Genomic DNA, 22,762 nt, shown 5'->3' with positions numbered 1-22,762 from the left:
CATATAGATAATAGGTAGGGTAAGAAAAATTCTTGGGCATCACCAGAGGTAACAATACAGGAACAGGAAAAGAAACCATTCCAACTGATATCCTGGCAAGAATGGAATGGGTGAGAGCAGTCCCACCCAACTGGGTGACAGTGGATAGACATTGGAGGAGGAAGACTTGGTAACTGTGTTAAAGGCAATGTTAATTTATCTTGTGCATATTGTTTCTAATAGTAGCTTTTGACTATCACTGAATTTTTTTTTGCATTCCTGCTGAATGGAAATTATAGTTAACACAAATGGTATTTTCAGTATAGCATGCTTCTTCCTATCTGCATAATACCAAATGTTTACAGTCTTCACATTGTAGCACAGATTCCATTTAAAAGCATTTATTCCTCCATGGCTTTCAAGGCCACCATTTTAGATCTCCTCTTACAGGACCTCAACTCACAACAGTACTGTTTGAGACTCAAGCTAAAAAAGTCAGTTCCAAGAGTGACAATAGTGTACCTTAAATCGATTTTCTTACAAAAATCATACTGTCTGCACTCACAGTCTTAGTTGATGTCATTGTTGCCAGTTTGGCTGGAGGAGTCTTTTTGTTGCTGCTTAAATGGGGTTTATTTTTATTGGAATGTTTATGGTCCTGCATTTAGGAGAAAAACTGGTTGGAGGATCAGGTGACAGAAACTCTTTCATTTTCAGTTGCATTTAGTTTGTTTTAAAAGGGGCATCAAGCTGAAAAGTCTCTCTCTCTCCCTGCTGTTGGAATTCTGCTGGTCATCTGAAAGCAAGGTCTTGCCTTTCTGAAGGGGGGACTCTGCTGTTGAAAGCTTACCTAGAGTCCCTGGTGTTTTGAGAAACTGTTCTAACTTCAAATTGTTCTATTCAGAGAACTGCAGACTTCATCCAAAGGACTCAATTCCAGTATCATGAGCATAAGTATTAAACCTGTTTGAATGGTATTGTTTATGGGCTTGGTTTAATTGGGACAGCTCCTATATTCATTAAAAAACATAAAAAAAATAAAAAAACATAAAGGATTATACATTATCATGATTATTTTGGTGTTGCTTGTAATTGATAGAAGTTATTGCTAATATTCTTACTATACATGTTAACTATATTTTTAGATACTTTGTTTGATAAAAGCTTTCTAGTGGGTCATTTGAATCATACCTGAAGTGGAACCTATCATGCTTATCCTAGCCAAATTAATATGCAAAACATATGATCCAGGTGGACTCCATGGAGTTTCTGACTTGAACCATAACACAAGTATTTAGAAGATGGTTAGTATTCATTTACCGATCTCAGGACCCCGAATTAGTAATCAGACCATTCCTCCTATCAGTGACCTGTAGTAGATATTGTAAATTAGGACCTTATTCAAAACAAAATCTGAAATATCTTACAAATGTGCTACTTAAAATTTTCTATAAATTTAACAATGGTATCACAAAGCACAAATTCGGAATAAGAAAACCAAATTTATGGATGTTTTATTCATTGTATTTGAACATATTATGACAGTTCTCATTGACAATTCTTTATGGTTCTTAATCTTTTTTCTATTTGTGGACTAAAATTTTTCAAATATCCCTTTTCCCACAGGTTGTTGTAAAATGGACCTCAATAATTCTTCTGTAGTGTTGTGCCAATACGAAACACAGGAACTTGTCGATAATACTGGAGAAGGCCGGCATCAGTGTAACATCACTCCTCCCTCTGTCTCCTGGTATTTTGCTCTTCTGAAAAACTGGAAACTGTGCAACTAACTTTTCCAAACAACCCAATCCATTGGAATGAAACAGATCATCTGGTACAGGTGATTCATACATGAAAATGGGTCAGCAACTGTTTCAAACAAGCTGGGCTCATTTCAATGTACTTTGTTTTAATAGAGAAGAGGGCATGTGGACAGACAGCCACCAATGCTGTTGGACTTTTCACAGACATGAGCGAGATGTTACCTTCAGTTTGACTGGGTATGGCGATATGCAGGTACAAGCTTAAGAACTTGTTAAGTTATGAGTTGTAAAACATTGTGCACTTTCCCCATTACTTATTTGAAGGATTTGTAGGTTCTAAAGGTACCTATATGCTTTCTGAATCGGGATCATTCTAGAAGCCAGCTTTGGTAGTAACATTGAGCTGAATTGTCCCATAAAGTTACTTCTTTCTGTTAATGTTTACAACATAGTTAAATTTGAGATAGATATAATGTGCTGGATCCATACATAAAATCTGATGAAAAGCAGTGTTCATACAAAATCTAATGATGTAATTTTACTGCAGTAGAAAATCATGTAAATTTCTAGGTATATAAAACACTGCTATGTTTGTATTAATTATTAGATTGAATTATTTATTTAAGCAGAGATTTAACACTTTGCAGTTATATATTCTCATGTTTAAGTTCCAAATGGTAAGCTTATTTTGATACTATAGAACAGCTTTTAATTATTTTTATTTACAACTGCCTACTTTCATGCATGTGTGTGTATATATGTGTATTTTAACTTTTCATGAAAAATGAAAATCAAACAGGAAAATAACTTCCCCAAGGTTTTTTCCCTTAATTTCTAACCGTGTATTTTAATGCATTATGTGCTGTGAGGATAAAAAATACCAAAATGTGCAAAGAATACAATTGTTTCGGCAGCTCCTGTGCACTTAGGTTACCTGTAACGGGGTGGCCAAGCATCGGTGGTGTTTAATTGCTTCACTAAATGAGTTGTGACTTTGAAACACAGAATACATTGAGCAAATGTTCAAAATTGAGCTACAGCAGTGACGCATCAATAATTTGACCATAAGACCCACTATGATTATACATACAAAACACATAATCTACCCAAATAGCAGTAGCAACAGATGCTGACAGAAATAGTCCTTGCAGTTCCAAAAGCTACCATATTGGAGTTTGACTAGGCAACAACGCTGCAGCTCGAACAAGAGAATATGATAGTAACTTATTAAACTGGTAACAAATACTAAATGATAATGTGTTAAATAAATTGTTGTGAGATGTTTGAAGAATTAAATCTAGAGACACCACTAGTTGTTTTAAAATTTAGTTTGAAATTGCCTCTTAACGAGTTTTTTTCCTGCATTTTCATCCACACATTATAAACTACAACAAAAATCTAAGTGTACAGTTTGCTCCCTACATTTTCTTGTTTAAAAAATCCATGAGCTCAAGGGAGGATCTGATATTCCTGCTTTGCTGAATGTAAATTAATATTTCTGCTCTGGATCATTGCAAACTCTTCTAGAGGACCTAGTTAGAAACTGACTTATCAAGTTAATAATTAGTTGTGTAGATGAAAATGGCCCAGAGCTTTAGCTGTTGTCAATACATCAACATAGTTGGCAGATGTGCTATATAGTCATTACACAATGCAGATTATTGTACTCTCGATATAACTTGCTCACCTACTATCCTCTCATCTATTCCTTGGAGGTTGATGTATTCTTTTAAAAACATCACTTGCTGCAGTGAGTTGGTTTAATTTTTGCATATCAAAAGTCAAATTGCAGTAATTATTTATTCTTTTTTTTTAATCAGTGTTATAATCACACAGAATATTACAGTCATATAGAATCCCTGTGATTAACTCTTTGGCTAGATAATGAACAGTACTGTTGAATGAATGTTCCTTACTGATATTGAACAGTGGAATTTTATTTTGTTTCATTTGACCAACACGTGTTCTCTGTCTATAGGATTTGTTTTATTTCCCTAACTGATTGCTGCTTGGTCTCAACAGAAGCTTTGTGCTTCTTTCATCTTGGATTTTTCCCCCTGTATTAATTATGATTTTTTTATATAGTTGATTAAACAAACCTTTTTTCTTAAGTCTTTTGTTTTAAACGTATCTTTTCATAAGGTCAGTGAAAGCCAGTCGAAACAACTTTAAATGGTACCCTCTAGCCACTTGTACTTATGAACATACACGTCTAGTAGAGTCTGTGCATCGGGCACAAATATCTGTGCCCTGAATTGATTCCAGGTGATGTCAAGAGTACATTCACTGGGCATTTACTTATAAAAAAGGCTGGTAAGTATATGGTCTTAAGTTTTGTAAATACAGTTGAACTGTATAATGCATTTTTCTTGCAGTGAATGTTTTATTTATCAGATTGAATTATTGGATAAATACTAAAGTAAGTTACGATTGTCAGCAATTGTGTATATGAAATTCACAATTCATCTATTAACTTTACTGTATTTGGTTCTATTGATATGCAAAGGACATGTCATGATTACTGAAGATGTGGGTATTGAGAATTTTAACAGTGCAATGTTATGTTAAGAGTTGAAACATTGTGCCAAATGTCATTTTTTTATACAAATCATGTTTCCAGATTGTATATGAATTGTGTTGTGAATTAATGTTGGATGTATTTATAACTATAACTTACTTTGAACATGTGTATTAATGTTGAATTGACCAGAATAAATATCAAATTGGATCAAGTTTATTTGAGCAGTAGGGATCATTTTGAAATATTTCAGCACACAGTTAAAAATGGTTTCACAATTTTTGCCATAAAATTGTGTACAGCCATTTCAATCTCAAGGTAACCAATGACTGGATGTATGCTGGAAGATGCTTTGGGAGATCCATCAAAAGTCCCAACACAAGGACTCTTCAGGAATTGCCCAAGAGGTTTCAACTCTTGATGGATCTGGAACTCTGAATTATCGAGCTTAACTACCAGGATACCTACCTTACACAACCCTATCCAACTCCTGGGTAATTATACAACTTGCCTCCTGCCCATCATCCCACTACTACAAAACACATCCTATCCACTTAGCTCACACAGTCATTAACATACAGAAAAGTTTTTAAACGTTCCAAAGTTTTCCAGTGTTATTGACTGAAGAGTTACCAAGATACAGCTGCTATGGTGGTACTTCTTATGAGAGATTGGTTCGACTGGGCCTGTATTCACTAGACTTATTTTGAAAGCGTCCCTACAGTCTCAGGATACAGGGTAGGCCATTTAGGACTGAGATGAGGAAAAATTTCTTCAAAGGGGGTGAATTCTCTGGACATTAATGGTAGCAAGTGGTTTGGGGAGAAAGCAGGAAAAGAGGATCAGCCATAATCATAATGAATGGTGGAAAAGGCTTGAAGGGTACTTAATAATAGAGGAAGTCAGTTATGTCTTGCACTGCTTATAGATCAGTTAGGGCATTAAATAACTTTGTCTTAGCTCTTTCCATTTAATTTTTAATTATTCTGCATACAAAGTTACTACAATGTTCTCATACTGGACAGTCTGTTGGTAAAATACACATCAGTCGATATGGTGCACAGCACCACCAGCTGGATAAAACAATCACTTACCATCTCCTTTTCAATCAGTACTGCCATTGGTATTATATGGCTTATTGATTCTACACATTGTGCAGTGGGTATGGAGGGGGCATGGATTGCATATCGAGGGGCATATGGAAGGGACATGGATGATATTAGCAGACAAATGCTTTTACATCTTGCCTTTTTAAAAGTTCCAGACTAGTTCACAACTGCAGAGGGGTTTGAAATACAAGTCCATGAGAAGCTGGCTGGACACCATGAAAATTGGGGTCCTGGGAGCAGGATATTAGATGCCTATCCCCTGCAATGGTACTGGCTAGGCAGGGAGTGCAGACTCATTACCTGCATCTTTATACCCTGTCCAGCATTGGGATTTGGTCCTGTCCTCATTTTTATAGACCTCCAGAACTGACCTAATGCCACAAAAATCCAGACCTGAGTTTACACTGAGGTTTTTCTACTCTAGAATATTGATTACACAAGAAAACAAACAGCAGCTTCCTGTTTCTTACTAATGGAAAATAAATATTTAAACAATGATCAGTTTGAGCATTCCATGAGGAATGATATGACTGTTATATTAATATATGCTATTCAATTGCATTTGGTCTTTTGTACCTACCTAACTTATGTTCCACGACCATCTTTTTAATATTTCTAAATATAACTTCCAAAAGAATTAACTAGCATTTTTATTGTGCCTTACATGTCCTCAGGATGGCAAAGTTCATCAAAGCTGAGAAATACTACTAAAAAGAAGTTTAGTTAAATATTTATTATTGAAAAATATACAAATAACTTGAGGCTTTTAAGTAAAAACAGCTTTTTGTCACAGTTATTAAACTTGCCCAAGAAAATTAGTTGCTGACATAATTGATATTGTTATACAAGATTGTCCCATGGCCTCCAGAAAACAATAAATCCAACCTGTTATTCTTGCTATTTTCTTTAATTGTGGACAAGGCCATGGGTGATCCACTAATGTTTACATATAAACACACATTCACCATGGATACCATGAGTAAAGTAAACATGAAAACAATGAAGCAATATCTCTAATCCAATAAGTTGTTCTGTTTAGAATTTTCTTGCAACTTTGTTAACAAACTACCCTGTATAATGAACACCCAACAATCTCTTCAGTCTAGTATTATTTTGCTTGGAAATCTTCAGCAAATTTGAGATCGGCAGTGATGGAAGGATTCTCAAGGAGGTGATTTATCTGACATTGTAGATCTGAATCAAAGAATGCACTCTGCGTTGCAGACTTCTGAAATTACAGCATCAATCATAAGCTTAAAAGTGACAGTCAATTCTTAGAAGAACTAACTTTCATTAAGCAGACTTTATACCAATACTAAAAGTACTTTACCTTTTTTAGGCTTCAGACAGAAGCAAGTGGCATCAAGAATTTTGACAATTGTTGCAAACGTAGGTAAATTTAGCATTTTGACAATTGTTGCAAACGTAGGTAAATTTAGCAGAAATTGTCTTGAGATACTGATAGTAAATTTGCCAAAGCTAATGTATTTGGGAACAAGGAGAGTTCCAAAGGCAGAAGCAGTGTGCAAAATCTTTCATCCTATTGCAAATGTATCGCTGTAATTGTGTGCTTAACCTAGCTAAATACTATTGTTATATAACTGGTGTAAACATACAGGCCAGGATTCTCCCAAAACAAAACTAAGTCCTCAACATGTGGGAAAACGGGAATGCTTCCCACCTGCGTTTTAGGCACACTTACCAGAGTGAATCTCCAATACAATATGCATTGTGGAGTGCCTCCGTATGATTCCCTCTGGTAAGTAGGGGGGTGGACCCAAGAGGCTGGCAGCATAGTGCTGAGCATACCATAGCACATGCCAATCTGTCAAAGGGTGTTGATGGGCACATGCATCGTCGATCACTGGCCTGCTTTGCAACCCCCTGGTCGCCGGCACTCCGGACATTCTCCACTCCAAACTGCACTACCCACCCCCCCCGCCCCACCCCCAACAAATACTGACTTCACCGGGCCAGCCCCCATCTCGCCCACGCCGATGACCAGGTCCAATACTACCACAGGTTGCACTGTCCAAGGGGCAACCCCAACCCCACCTTCAACCTCCTTGCGGGGGGAGGCTCAATCCCCATCAGCAAGGTGAGGACATCTCTTCCACGTCAGTGGGGAGCAATCATAAATCCCACTGGAGTGAACCACGCCCAGCAGGGCGGGAGACGCTAGCAGACCCAATAATACCGTCCCAAGCCTGCTAATCACATGGAAATTGTAATTGCCATATAATAAACAAATCTGCACAATTTCTGGCACGTAGCTGATTGCGCTGAAAAAAGCACTTGGGAGATTCGCTACCTGCATTGCTATCTCCCAGTTCAAGCACCCAGCCATAGATACAACTGCAATAAAGTAGAATAAACAACATTTATAATTTGTCTACCTTTTTGTTTGACACAGAAGATGTGATTGGAGGATTGAAGGTCATCTCTTTCATGCTGAACTCCTCAAAAAGCTCTGTAGCGTGCCTGGATTGAACAAATAAATTCATTCAGTCTCTATTCAATCTTAAAAATTCAGCACCACAAGATTCACAATAAGAACAAATAAACACACAACTTATATAGCACCTATCATGCCAATGAATTCATTTTAAAATGTAGTTATGTAGGCAAAAGTGACAGCCAATTTGCAGACAGCAGATACAACTTCCAGCTCCAAGGATTTGTGCATTAGGAAAAAGTGCGCAATTTGAGAAATTAATTACAGATCACAATTTTTAAAGCTGAAGTCATGTAGGCCAGAATCTGTGACACTGTCAATGCATTTTGTTGATGTGAACCCCTTACTTCCTGCCTAGTTCTGCTGTCAGGGCTCCAGAGCCTTCAGATGGAGCACCAACACTAAGATGTGCTGCAAACCTCCGCACTACTGGATGAAAATGTCTCTGCAATAGGAAAAAAAGGTAGAGGTCAATGAAAACCTTGTGGTGACGTTGGATTCTGGTTACATGGAATGCACTGGGATTAAAAGACTAATCACAGATTATTTACTTGCATCAGTGTATCTATTCCAATATTACCAATGAACTTTCCAAATATTGTCATGCAAATTTCAAAAAAGTCTAATTGTCATGGGATTAAACAACATGAATAATAAAAAAAATCATAAAATTAAAATTAAATAGTATCAAGTTTTTTTGCAAAATTACATTGAGAGTAAGTTAACTAATTGAGATGATTCATGTAGATTGCTACTTGCATTTACAGTCAGCATTATATTGCAAAATCTTTTCATCTGGCTGCTACCTGTATGATAAACAGGGCTAAAATATCAGGTAAAAGATACAATGTAAAATGAATTTACCTGGAGGTAATGTAACTCCCACAGTGCAGTATTCTGTGCATTGCAATATTCAGGTTCATCAAGCTCTGGGAGATAAAGTCCACTACCATGAGATTCATTGTCAAGCAAAATATCTGTCTTAGGAAATGACTAGAGGAAATAAAAAAATACACACTGTATATGGCTCAATTCAACTTCAATCCTCCTGTAAGGAAGCAGTTTCTCAAACAGTTATTGTTGCATAAATAATGTACAAATTAACTTTAACCACCAATATGCAATTTATTTTCACCATAACAATCACGTCTTCACTTCCATGCAGTGTGATTCTTTTAACTCCTACTTTATGCAATTACACTTTTGAGACTATAGAAGTGTAAGCTTTATAGGCAAATTCTGGCATTCAAATTATCTGTCACAGACAAAGGTAGCATTTCAAGTAACAGAGGACTCGTCATGATCATCCTATCAGCAAAGGTTACTTTAGAACTTGAGTAACTGCAGAAACCTTCACCAAGCAATGCCTGACTTGAAAAAAAATCAAAATAATGTGCTTATTGACATTGCTAAATTGAGAATTGCATAATCAAGAATATCAAAATAACTAACAATATTCATTTATTTATAGAGTTTACAACACTAAGCAAATGCATCCCATGGTAATTCACAGTAGGGAAGGGGAAAATAAAACCAGGTTAGAAGGAAATATTATGAGGGATGATCAAAGCCATAATTGAAGTAGCACGTTTTAAGAAGGGATTTGGAGAGGTGAAGGGGATTAACTGGGGAATTTTAAAACATGAAGACAAACAACAGAAGGCTTAGTGCTATATTAGGGGTGAAAGATAGGTGAGGAGATGCATAAACCATCAGAGTCAGAGGGAGAGAGAATATTCAGTGGGTGAAAGTAAAACAAGAGAGGCAACAAGGTTGTAGATTACGGAGATAGAAAGGAGTGAGACCATAAAAGGATTTAAACGTGAGGCTAAAAAATTCAAATAAATGGGGAACCAAAGGTCAATGTAGATCAGTAACGTCAGGGATGGCAGGTGAATAAAACTTGATGTCCGATGGATATTGCGAAATAGAGTTTTAGATGAGTTGAAGCTTATAGAAGGTGCAGGATCAGAGGTAAGTCAGGAATAATGAAAAAGTTATCCAGTGGTGATAAAGGTACGGGTGAGCTGAGAAGATGGCTGAGATATTAGCTGGATCACAAATCATTAAGTCAACTCAGTTATAGCTGCAAATTTTCTCCCAGTAAGAAAACACTTACATTCATTAACGCTCTATTCGTTGCCAGGATACCAATGGTAGAATTGGGTAAAACATTAAGTGCAAGAATAGTCAAGCGTTTAATATAAGCAATAGCACGTTGCAAAGAAACTTGTTTTCGGCGTTTTGTCAGCATAATATCTATACATTGAAGCATAATCAAAACATCTTCATTTGTATCTCCTGAAAAACAGAATCAAAAATGTTCAAACAGCTTTTAAAGCAATTTGTTTTGAGAACTGCTTTAAGATGGCAATATTCACACAGGACAGCAGGACAAAACTGTTTCAATTTACTGTTCAAGTCCTGCATTAACTGCATCAGAAATCACTAGTCAGTGTTCCCAGAGACGACAGTAAAAAGTCAGGGAAGGAGTTGAGAATTACCAAACTGCCTTTTTCACTGGATTAAAGTCTCATCTCTCTTGATCTTGTCATAGCTTCTATCAAGAAATAGGCATCAGCATTCCCAATCTAATCGGAATTAGACATAGCAGAAACCATTCAATTTGACAAACAGACAACTTAATTTAGAAAGACAATAAAGCAGGTTGGTGTAAAAATTGGAATCAAAGAAAGAACTTTGTAAGTGAGTCATCTCGAACTGGTTTCAAACCATGAAATGATTCTTCCAACTACTCTAATGAAAGGAACCAAAAGATTCCAAAAATATTCACTAATATTTTCACTTTCCATAAAGGCAAAGAGATCAGGAGTAGGTTCTTCAGGCCTGTTTCACCATTCAGTTAGACACTGACTGATCTGACCTCCATTTCCCCATTTTTGTTCCACAACTTTTGATGCGCTTACCAAACACAACTCTTTCAAAATGTCATTTGATCCAGTATCCAGAGCCTGATACCCTTTCTGTTAAAAAAAAAGTGCTCCCTGATTTCACTGCTAAATGACTCAAGTATAGTTTTACGATTATACCTGGATTCCCCCAGTCACTTCATCATTTTAAATGCCTCAATCATCCCATCAGTCTAAATGCAAGGGTATGCAAACCAAGATTATCAGGCCCTGATGTCATTCTGGTGAATCTGTGCTATACACTTTCTAATGATAGTATCTTGCCTGAGGTTTTGTGCCCAAAACTGAATGCGGTATGCAAAATAGGATATGGCCATAGTTGGAGCTTTGCTTTTGAAATTATATCCTCTCGAGATACTCTTGACTACTTTGTATTTATATTTTTAGTAAGTTGCGCATATGGATAGGACAGCACAGTGGTTAGCATTTCTGCCTCACAGCACCAGGGACCAGAAGTCTGCACATTCTCCCGGTGTCTGTGCAGGTTTCCTCTGGGTGCTCCAGTCTCCTCCCACAGTCCAAAAGACGTGCTGGTTAGGTGCATTGGCTATGCTAAATTCTCCCTCAGTGTACCCCAACAGGCGCCAGAGTGTAGGGGATTTTTCACAGTAACTTCATTGCAGTGTTAATGTAAGCTTACTTGTAACACTAATTATAAATATCAACAGATTCTAGGCCCTAAGACCGTCAAGAAAATAATCCAACTTTTCATTCTCAGATCCAAACTTCCAACTGCTTTAGTTTTACTTCCTCACTCGATAGTCTGTCTGTGTATGCTTTGCAACTACTTGCAAACTTAACCATCATCTGCAAACTACGATATACAATGTATTTTTCTTCATCCTAGTCATTAACATATAGTGAAAAGCTTAGGGCCGAAAACTGATCCATGGGGAACACTACCTGTGATATCAGACGAATCAGAGAACAAAATTTATTCCGTATCCTGTGTCCTATCTTCCAAATAATTACCAACCCATTTCAGTGTTACTCTTATCTCCATACATTCTCAATGTTCCCACTACTTTTTCCCCTGCAAAACTAAACCAGATAAACATGATAATGTGATTAATACTAATAGACATAGTACATTAATGCTCCTCCAAAAATCATGATCAAATATTCATTTGCTTATGGCACAGTTCTTAGGAATTGGAAAGATGGCTTCCAATGTAACTTTCTTATTGAGCAATAAATTAAAATTCAAGAGGTATATGACTGACTTTATATTGGATTAGAACAAAGAACAAAACAGCACAGGAACAGCCCACAAAGTGTGCACCAATCACATTGTCCTACCTGGACCAACCACTCTCACCAAGCTTGTTCATGTGTGCCTATCCAGTTAAGTGTTAAATGTCGTTAACATGTCTGCCTCAATCACCTCACTTGGCAGAGCATTCCAGGCCCCCACCACCCTGTGCAAAACATTCCCCCTTACATTTCTACTGAACCTTTCCCCCCCTACCTTGAACTTGTGATTGTAATTTCTGCCCTGAGAAAATGCTTCCAACTGTTCACTCTAGCTATACCTCTCATAATTTTATAAACTTCTATCAGGTCGCTGTTCAGCCTCCATTTTTCCAGGGAGAACAATCCCAGTTTATTCAATTTCTCCTCATAGCTAATACCCTTCATACCAAGCAACATGCTGGTAAATCTTTTCTGTATTCCCTTCAAAGGCACCATGTCCTTCTGGCAGTATGGCAACCAGAATTGGAAACAGTATCCCAAATGTGGCCTAACCAACATTTTATACAACTGTAACATAATTTGCCAACTTCTACACTCTATGCCCCAGCCAATGATGGTAAGCATGCCATTTGCTTTCTTCACCCCTTGTGCTGCCATTTTTAAGGATCTGTGGACCTGTACTCTCAGACCTCTCAGTGTGTCTATGCTCCTGATGGTTCTGCCATTTATTTTACAGCCCTCATCTGAATTGGATCTACCAAAATGCATCACCTCGCATTTGTCCAGAATAAATTCCACCTGCCATTTCTCTGTTCAATTTCCAGCCTATTTATATCCTGCTGTATTCTCTGTCAATCTTCATTCTGCTCTTGGGGAATGGAGCTGGTTGGGTGTCAAATGCAGCACTTCACCTGTCACACCTTTGCTGTTCATTCATTCATTCAATATTAATTTTTAAAAATGACGAAGTTTAACTTACCAGCATGTAACGCAAACAATATCTTATAAAGATGAGTGTAGAATTTCATAGGATCAATGTTCAGCACATCACCTGAAGAACAGAATAGAAAGTTGAAACAACTGAATTTGTAGATATAGAGTTGTGATGAAGTTTCATCCTAAATGGTTTAAGAAAGAGAGAAACGGAATGATGATCAGGTGTCCTGTGAAATAAGGAACAGTGGCAGCTGTTACAGTTTAGTTATACGGCTGAAAATCTGCTCAATGGGCCTACCTTGACCAGAAAGTATATGAAAGGCAGCCTGAATGCAATGGAAGCACTCCCTGTAATTAAGACTCTGTAACAAGAAAGTGAAGTTCAGACTAAGGTACGTAGCAATCAATACAAAGCAAACTGACTCATTGATACACAACATAACTGGAATAACTTGCACTCACCCCAGAGTCAATCAGAGAATATAGAACTACTAGGAGGTCATCAAAGAATTCCACATTAATGAGGTGAGCAAATCTGAGAGAACATGTGTAAGGTTAATTTTCACATTTGGAAATATCTGAAAATGCAGCAGATTATAGTTGGTTTCATCTAACAGGCAATTGCAAGAGACAAGTTACAAAAGTTAAACACTAATGCTGGAATATGTATTTTAAGCAGTATCCCTGCAAGATGAAAATAAATGAAATGTATTCCCTTACTTGGCAAGGCCTTCCAGAACAGCAGGAAGTAATAGTGATTTTTGTGCTTTCTTTAAGATTCTGAAGTATGTCAGAAACACAATGTTTAGGGTTTCAGTGTGCTGTCATTGAGAAAGAAAACTCCATTATTAAAATATTACTTTGGATTAATAAATAAAATCTATTAAGTTCAACAAATTTTGTACAAAGAATTTAATGAACACAACTAACTATAAGCACTCATAATTTCCGAACTCCAACATATCTAGTGGTATACTCCAAAGATGCACTGTGAAACTCTGAAATTAGCCCCGCCAATCCCGGATATTCCCAGGTAAGGACTGTATGGCATTCACGCAGGAAATTCAAATCTCCTTTGGGCAACTATCCTGTTTAAAAAAAAGGGGTTGAGAGCTTCAAGTTTTTAGATGGCCAGATCACCAACAACTTGTCCTGGTCCCCCCATGCCGACACTATAGTTAAGAAAGCCCACCAACGCCTCTACTTTCTCAGAAGACTAAGGAAATTTGGCATGTCAGCTATGACTCCCACCAACTTTTACAGATGCACCATTGAAAGCATTCTTTCTGGTTGTATCACAGCCTGGTATGGCTCTTGCTCTGCCCAAGAGAGCAAGGAACTGCAAAAGGTCATGAATGTAGCCCAATTCATCACACAAACCAGCCTTCCGTCCATTGACTCTGTCTACACTTCCCACTGCCTTGGCAAAGCGGCCAGCATAATTAAGGACCCCACGCACCCCAGACATTCTCTCTTGCACCTTCTTCCTTCAGGTAAAAGATACAACAGTCTGAGGTCACATACCAACTAACGCAAGAAAAGCTTCTTCCCTGCTGCTGTCAGACTTTTGAATGGACTTACATTGCGTTAAGTTGATCTTTCTCTACACCCTAGTTATGACTGTAACACTACATTCTTCACCCTCTCATTTCCTTCTCTATGAACAATGGTTTTGTCTGTATAGTGCTCAAGAAACAATACTTTTCACTGTATGTTAATACATGTGACAATAAATCAAATCAAAAAGCCTTTGGATGATTTCGACTAAAACAAACTTCAGGTTGTTCTGAATGTCATTCAGCAATTGTTACCCAGAAAAAGTTAGAAAAATTAAAACCACTTCTATTTCCACCCAGATACCTGCCCCACACACATTTCTCCCATTCCCCACGGTGCTCTGTCTAGCCCCCTACCATTCCCCCTGCGTGACTCCCCCAGCCCCTCTTCTAGTCCCGCTTATGATACCCCATAAGCACCTACCTCCTTCCCCCCACCACAACCTCAGGGGCTCCCCGACCAACTACAAGACTTCCCTCACTGCAGTTCTAGAAATGTCTGATAATTAACTATATTTTCTGTTTGCCTGTCACATGTAGCAGAGCTTTAATGTTTGATGTCTTTTTTGCCCACATCTGTTTGGGAACTTAAAGTTCAACTACAAAACTCCAACACTTTACTGGGTACCATATATACATTACATATATCTCACTCCTTTACAACCTTTTAAAATCAACTTGGTTACCTCACTCCACCACCAACATGAACAGCAGATGAATGACTTGCAGAACTTCAACTGTGGCAACCTCTTTATTTAAATTTCAGTACTTTTAGACGTATTTAACTTGACTGGACAAGCACGCTTTCATTATTTGGGTGTAAATCAGGGATATAGAAGGTACTGAGTGCTGAAACATAGAAACCACTTACCAGTTTTAGTTTTTTGCTTTTACTTTCTGAAGCTTCTGTCTCCAGAAGTTCCTTCTCTAGTTTCTCCTCTGCTTTTTTCCACTGAAAAATAAACATTTTAAAATTGATTTACTGGTCAAAACATTAGGAATAATAATTTTAACATGAGTAAAAGAATACTTACACACACCTGCTTAGTCCTACAACAAGAATTGGATAGTGGAAACATTACCTTTCGCTGCATCCTGGAAAGATTTTTCCTCTTCTCTTTGCATGTCATGAATTTTTTTTTAGGGGCGATCTCTTCAGAATCTTTTTTAACTTCCACTTCCTTAATCCGCAAGGCAAGTAATGTCTTCAGCACCTGATTGGAGAAGTATAATTACATTTTGGCAGGATGCATTTGATTGGCACTTCAAATGGATATACTGAATCACAAAGGTGTGGTGAAAGGAAAGACCACCGAGAGTGAACAGTACAAATGGGCTCAGCAAAATTAAATGAATTTATGTAGAATGAGGAGTGGAAGGATGTGCTGAAAAATCAGGTAGGTGGATTTGTTTATAAAAAGGGAAGAAGCATGAGGTTGCTAGATCTTTTGAAGTTTCTGTACATTTTAGAATCATGATGTTACATCCTAGTGAATCAATAAATTTCATACCAACTGTGTGATGCTGCACTGCACCAAACAAGCTGAATTCCACTGTGCTTCTCAGTACATTGTTTCTATAAATTTGTTTTCGTACACTACCCATGTACTAAGGCTGCGGAGATTGACATGCAACCTGCTCCTAGACAAACGCAAGAATGAGAGGAACCGTGGTAACCGAGTAATTTTCATCTGAGGAGATGAAGCAAGATTACACTAAGCACTTCTAATCTTGACGTGCAGATATAATTTGAACAACGCACTGAATAAAAATGCAATCAATTTCCTCATCAGCACTTGAAAAAGTTATGATAAACAAGATACTTTGGGATTTGGATGCTACTACAGTTATTCTTTCAAATTTAATTTGTCTACAATCCCAGAATACTTTCTGGATAATGTATTCAGAACATCCAGCATTAAAGTCAAGCAATTGATAAAGTGACACGAGGAAGTAAATATAATCTTTTAGTTACAGAACCATTCTGAAAATTAACAGTACCCGTAATACCATCCCAGGGTGCAAGCTGTAGCTCACCTCACTGTCACAGATAACCTTTTTGTTCACTGTACCTATGAGCCAAAATTGAGAACCCCTTAACTTTTTGTAAAGGGAAGAAAAAGATGCTGAAGCAAGAAGTAACTGGAGTACTCTTCTGCAGATTCATAAGCACACTACTCCTCACGCTGCAAGCCCAGAACAAGTGCTTTGCAATAACTTAGAGTGTATTTTGAATTTACAGATTTTACTAATCTTCAGACAAATAAAAAAGGAGGTAATGAACCACCGTGTCACTGGAACAGAACAGAATTGATGCAAGGAAGAATTTTACATAAAATACAAGTCCTCAGGCTATCAAACAGTAATTCTGGCACAAGTGGTGTCAGAGACATTAAAATTGGGCCTAACAATCTTTATACTGCAGGGTTTAGTCAATTTAATGGGGCTTATATACTTTCCTTTTATGTCCATCTCATTCTGTAAGTTTGGCTAAACCAAAGTTTGTTACACAGAAGTCAAAAGGTTTGTTTTTGTTTCTAAATTACAACCTGGAGGTTAAAAGTAGTTCATTCAGTTTATATCTGGAAGCAAGTTTCTATATTTGCCTTAAAAGCCAAAACATCTTTGTTTTTACACAACAGGTCAGAAAACTGATGTAGTTATACTGGGTGAAAAGAGGATACTGGAGGGAGTTAGCTCTATCTAAAAGGGACTGTGAAAAGAGGACTAGGAGATAGTCAACAGCACCTAGATCTTTCTTTTTCAACCTCCAATATTTGGTATAGGGAAAGAAATAGAATGGCGAGTAATTGATAAGTTATTCTACTTCTAATAAATAGTTCGCAAAGTTAAGGAATGGCAACTCTGCTTGGTCGAGTACAGCATAGGAAGTCACAGACGCACCACGTGTCCTAGACAAACACATCTGTGGGGCATGTCACCGGCTTCAGAAGGTGGAGCCCTGGGTTTCAGAATTCAAGAGGCGACTGAAGACACACTGTGGTGCACCCACAAGTTGGAGAACTACATTGACAGCATGTTCAGAGAGATGATCAAACGTTCAGAGCATGAGGCAAAGGGCAAATGGGTGACCACCGGGCAGTCTAAGTAAGAGAACTAGGCAGGTAGTGCAGGGATACTGTGTTGATGTCACTTATGAACCAGGGTTCCGTTGTGAGCTGTCCCAAATTGGCAGCCTGTTATTTCTGCAACCTAAAGGGCAGTAAAAATTTCTATTTCTGTTGACACCCTTTCAATTTAGATCACTACGGCTGCTATCTGTTATCTTATGCAAATTGATTCTACATGTGATTTTCTGAATTAAGATATAATGAGATATTAGTGAGAGACGCACTAAATGCCCTGAATTAACAGTTACCATCACAACTTTTTCCCAGATTCCTATCTTTCCCCAAAATGTCAAATCCTCTTAAATATTCAAATACCAGTCTTGGCCAACTTGCAACCAAAACTTTAAACGGCTACAGGGTCATAGACATTCACATCTATTTGTCCTTTCAATTCATATGTTTTGTTACAATCGTTGCATGCTTTAAGATATAGAGCCTTTATTTTGTATTTTTACCACCCCCGCAAATTCTGGATTTACCGGCTGTGCAGTCATAAGGTTGCATGCTCTGTCCCTCCCTGTTACACTCTGGTTATCATTAGCCACATCGCTAGCCTGTTCTGACACCTTGTCCTTTCTCTTAAATTTACCACATCTCCCCTCATGTAATTCCTCTACATCAATAATGTTATGGCAATATCTTGCAATTATTTAATTAGAACTTACCTCAGGTCTGACCTCATAGTTTCTGCTTTTAACAAGACCAGAAATTATTTTGACCACAGCAAGTGAGGACTGGCCAATTTTGTCCTGCTTAAAAAGTTTTTCCACAGCTCTGCAACACATTTCTGAAATCTGAAGAGACATAACTGTCAAACATCACAAAATAATATCACGGAATTTTATATCACAAAACAGGATATTTATCCATCATGCTGTGGTCCCATTCCGTGCCTCTTTCCATACCCCATAAAAGTTTTTCTTTCCAAGTATTTATCCACTTTCCTTTTGCAATCCAACATGGACTCTTCTTCTAATGCTCTTTATGGAAGGGCAAATCATAAACCCTCAAACTTGTCTTTTTATTGTTATAGTGATGGACTCTAGTTCCAAATGACTAGTGGAAATAATTTATCCTCATTTACCAAGATGCCAGCCTTAGGTTATTGGTAGCAATCTAGCCCGAGTTAGGAGGTTGTGGATTCAAGCCCTATTCCATATATCTGAGCACGTAATCTAGGTTGATGCTCCAAGAAAATATCTGTTAACATGAGATGTTAAACTGAATCTTCATTTGCCCTATTAGGTGGGCAAAAAACATGAGTAGGGAGTTTTTCAGGTGTACTGAAAATAAATATCCCTCAACCAACATCATTAAAACAGATGGTCTGTTCATTTATCTCATTGCCTGAGCTCTTCCTATATCAAACCTGGCTGAAGCATTTCCCTAGATTAAAAAAGTGATTACATTTCAAAAATATTTAACTGACTGTGAAACAATTTGGAATGCAAAAACATTCTATAAATGTAAGTTGATTTATTTTATCAAAATGTTTAACAAATAAATTTGAATACCTCTGCCATATCTCTTCTTAACTGAAGAATAGTCTGTCAAAATTAAAGCCTCGCAATCAGCTACCTTTCTTGTTAGAAGAGCCTCCACAATACTCTGGACACAAGGTAAGGTGCAGTATATCTTTATTCAGGCACAATAACCAAAACTGACCCTACAGCTTAATGTAAATTCAATGTAAAGCCCAAGAACAAATTCTGCCAATTACCAATTTCTTAGATTTTTTAAAAGAATGCATTATCTGATCACAAAATTGCTTTAAAAACAAAATGTCAGAAATTGCAGTTAGAGAATTCTGGTTGGTAGTGTGCCGGATAACACAGCTTACTGTACATTAATGAGATATTAGAAATACTTCACATTTGAATATAGAGAACACCATTTTAACCAAATCAACAAAACAAAGCAAGTGCTATGTGATTAAAATTAAATTACTATCAGGTTATTCATATAGGTTTATGATTTATTTCTGATTCTTTTTGGGCAAATTTAAATGCTCAACGGAACGTCCAACTGAAATAGCCTTCCGCAATGATGATCTGGCAGTTAGAAATTAAAAACTCCCAAGATTTTAATAAGAGGACAGGAAAAAGTAGAGGTTTTGGAACTTGTAGCCCAAGGATACAAGTAACCCTGCTATCTACCCTGCTCATTACTACCTCAAATAATTCTAAAGTTTGTCATGCATGATTTCGCCTTTGCAAAGCCATGCTGACTCCATTTCATTACATTATGTAATTTAAATGCTCTGCTATTGCATCCTTTATAATGGACGCTAACATTTCCCAATGACAGAGGTTAAGCTAAATGGCCTGTAGTTATTTGCATTATGCCTCCCTCCCTTTTTGAATAAGGCAGCTTTCCAATCTTGTGGGACTTGACAGAATTTAAGGATTCGTGGAAGATTACTACCAGTGCATCTACTATTTGTGTAGCTACTTCCTTTAATATCCTGGGATGCAATCCATTAGCTCCAGAAACTGTATTGAACTTTATCCTTATTAGTTTCCCAAGTACTTTTTCTCAATTACACCCGGAGAACAGGGCCAACAATATCGGGAGAGGCGAGAAATAGGGTGCAATTCTTATTTTTGCCTCTTGCTCATATTTCCTGCCCCGCTAAGCTACTTGATTAGCACAGCGGGGTGGAAAATCCCACTGTATATGTTTTTCTTTCAGTTTAATACTATCCTTAACTTCCTTGGTTAACGATGTTGATTTATCCCCTTCCTGGAATCTTTCATTTTGGTAACTTTTAAAAATGTAGGGCGAATTTCCACTGATTCTCTCATTTACCCACCATAACTTCAACAGAAGAGCTGCAGCAACACAGGGTAAGGCCATTTTCAAGCTTTTTCCACCGTTCTTCAGAAGTTATAACAAACGAGTAGGGAATCATATTGGAAATTCACCTCCTTAATATTATAATCAGTTTATTTTTTATTTATTTTAATCATTGTGCAGCATGTAAAATGTATCATACAGGATGGGTATTACTGAACTTAACCAAATGCATGAATGTACATAGAGAGCAGAATTTACCTTTCTTGATGCATCATTCATAAGGGGCACAATCATCACACCAATGTTGTTATGGAAGTTAAAATGCGACAAGGCCACGAGCAGTTCACAGAGACATTTTACAGCAACTTCTGCAAGGCTTTTGTATGCTTTTAATGAAACAACATCACTCTTCTTTTTCTTCATTTGTTTCCAATCTGGATGAAGAAAAAGAAAAATGCCCACATAAAATTGAAAGTGGCTATATGTTAATAAGGCTTATATTCAGCTTGCTTCTGTGCTGTGTTGCACAGTTGTTGGCACTGCTGCCGCACAATGCCAGGGACCAGGGTTGAATACCCCAGGTAACTATCTGTGTGGAGTTTGCACATTCTTTCTATATCTGCGTGGGTTTCCACTGGTTCCTCCAGCTTCCTCCCACAGCCCAAAGATGTGCAGGTTAGGTTGACTGGCCATGCCAAATTGCCCCTTAGTGTCAGGGAGATTAGCAGGCTAAATACTAAATATTAGCGGGCCTGGGTGGAATTATTGTCAGTGCAGTCTTGATAGGCTGAATGGCCTCTTTCTGCACCATTAGGATTCTACGATTCTACAATTCCTCTATAATGTTACTGCTCAGTCTATTCTGATTTCTGCGGCAATGACCAATATCACAGTCCAAAGCTGATTCTCAGATATGGTCTATAAACAGCATCTTTTACCAACAGTAATTAATTTGTCAACTCATGTCAGAGAAAGGCCTTTCCTTTACTGAACTGAGTTCTGACTGAAGATCTGAATTATAGAGTTAAGCATAATTCATTCACAAAATTATCCTCCAGCTGAAGCTTTGAATTAATGATGTTAATTTGGTTCTAATCAAAATATAGGTTGGAATCTACAATTTACTATTCCCCATCTCCGAGGAAGCGTCAATTTGAAATTTCTATTTCACAAGCTCCCTCTGCTTGTGGCTATTCAGTATTACTTTTGGAGGAAATGCTATCAGACACTGCAAAGCCACCAAACTCATGACACAACGGATGGGCAAGACTAACTTCACAAAAGTTGAGAGATCAATGTAAATCACTCCACATCCAATATCCGATCAACAGGACTAATATTAATGAAAGATTTCTGAATTGTGTTCACCTCCCAGTTAAGTGCTTAATGTACACAACTCACTGATCATATGTAGTCCAGATTCATTCACCCAGGACTGCCCTAGTTAAAATCACCAATAACAGCCTCTTCTTTAGAATGTCTGTCTGGTCCTAAGTTTAAATTTATTTATTAGTGTCATAAGTAAGCTTACATTAACATTAAAATCCCCTGGTTCGCCACACTCTGGTGCCCGTTTGGGCACACTGAGAGAGAATTTAGCTTAGCCGATGCACCTAACCAATATGTCTTTCGGACTGTGGGAGGAGACCAGAGCATCCAGAGGAAACACGCGCAGATACAGGGAGATCGTGCAGACTCCGTACAGACAGTAACCCAAGCTGGGAATCGAACCCAGGTCCCTGGCGCTGAGGCAGCGACACTAACCACTGTTCCGCCATGCCGCCCATACAGCCAGAATTCCTCCAGACACCATTAGGAAGACCAAAATCCTCTTATTTAGCACCTGCCAAAAACTCCAGATATTTATTTCCAACTCTATCCTTCTTCCCCACTCTTCACTTAGTTCTGTGTTAAACAGGACTCTGAGCTGATTGCTGTTTGATTTAGTCCAAGCTTCAAATCCAAAAGTGCTGTCTATCATCAAAATTGATGATGATTGGCACAGTGGTTAGTGCTGCTGCCTCACAGCACCAGGGACCTGGGCTCTATTCCCGGCTTGGCTCACTGTGTGGAGTTTGCACGTTATCCCCGTGTCTGTGTGGGTTTCCCCCGGACGTTCCAGTTTCCTCCCGCAATCTGAAAAACGTGCTGTTTATGTGCATTGACCCGAACAGGTGCCAGAGCGTAGCGACTAAGGGAATTTCACAGTAACTTCATCGCAATTTTAATGCAAGCCTTACTTGTGACTAATAAATAAACTTTTAACTTAAAATTGCCTGCAATTCCCCAGCATCTCCATTCCCCTGCTGCTGAGTTGCTACCATTCTTCTGATACTTTAAGCCAGACTTCTGTACAGTTCTTCATTGATCTCGAGCTCCACAATACAGAAAATAC

The 22,762-nt window shown here is 37.8% G+C and overlaps 2 protein-coding genes across 5 annotated transcripts in view; one reads left to right on the top strand and one right to left on the bottom strand.

Annotated features, from left to right (window-relative positions):
* The window catches only part of plce1 (phospholipase C, epsilon 1), a 325,759-nt gene extending 322,050 nt beyond the window's left edge, over positions 1 to 3,709 (top strand). For all 4 annotated transcript variants that reach the window (XM_080205534.1, XM_080205532.1, XM_080205533.1 and 1 more), the window contains one exon: positions 1,606 to 3,709. The gene's annotated coding sequence lies outside the window, so the exon portion shown is untranslated. The remainder of the gene's footprint in view (positions 1 to 1,605) is intronic.
* A 2,397-nt stretch (positions 3,710 to 6,106) lies between these two features.
* noc3l (NOC3-like DNA replication regulator) overlaps positions 6,107 to 22,762 on the bottom strand; it is a 46,146-nt gene continuing 29,490 nt past the window's right edge. Inside the window, exons 9-21 of the mRNA XM_080205535.1 lie at positions 20,626 to 20,801; positions 18,237 to 18,365; positions 15,523 to 15,654; positions 15,312 to 15,392; positions 13,605 to 13,705; positions 13,347 to 13,419; positions 13,183 to 13,246; positions 12,928 to 12,999; positions 9,944 to 10,125; positions 8,689 to 8,817; positions 8,172 to 8,269; positions 7,766 to 7,850; positions 6,107 to 6,597 (exon numbers count right to left, since the gene is read on the bottom strand). Coding sequence (XP_080061661.1) covers positions 6,478 to 6,597; positions 7,766 to 7,850; positions 8,172 to 8,269; positions 8,689 to 8,817; positions 9,944 to 10,125; positions 12,928 to 12,999; positions 13,183 to 13,246; positions 13,347 to 13,419; positions 13,605 to 13,705; positions 15,312 to 15,392; positions 15,523 to 15,654; positions 18,237 to 18,365; positions 20,626 to 20,801 — 1,442 coding nt within the window. The 3' untranslated portion in view covers positions 6,107 to 6,477. The remainder of the gene's footprint in view (positions 6,598 to 7,765; positions 7,851 to 8,171; positions 8,270 to 8,688; positions 8,818 to 9,943; positions 10,126 to 12,927; positions 13,000 to 13,182; positions 13,247 to 13,346; positions 13,420 to 13,604; positions 13,706 to 15,311; positions 15,393 to 15,522; positions 15,655 to 18,236; positions 18,366 to 20,625; positions 20,802 to 22,762) is intronic.

Source organism: Carcharhinus amblyrhynchos, chromosome 17, assembly GCF_965287045.1.
Source record: "Carcharhinus amblyrhynchos chromosome 17, sCarAmb.v2.hapA, whole genome shotgun sequence".
Lineage (NCBI taxonomy): Eukaryota > Metazoa > Chordata > Chondrichthyes > Carcharhiniformes > Carcharhinidae > Carcharhinus > Carcharhinus amblyrhynchos.
The sequence above is the reverse complement of the archived record's forward strand: the minus strand, read 5'-3'. Positions and strand labels throughout refer to the sequence as shown.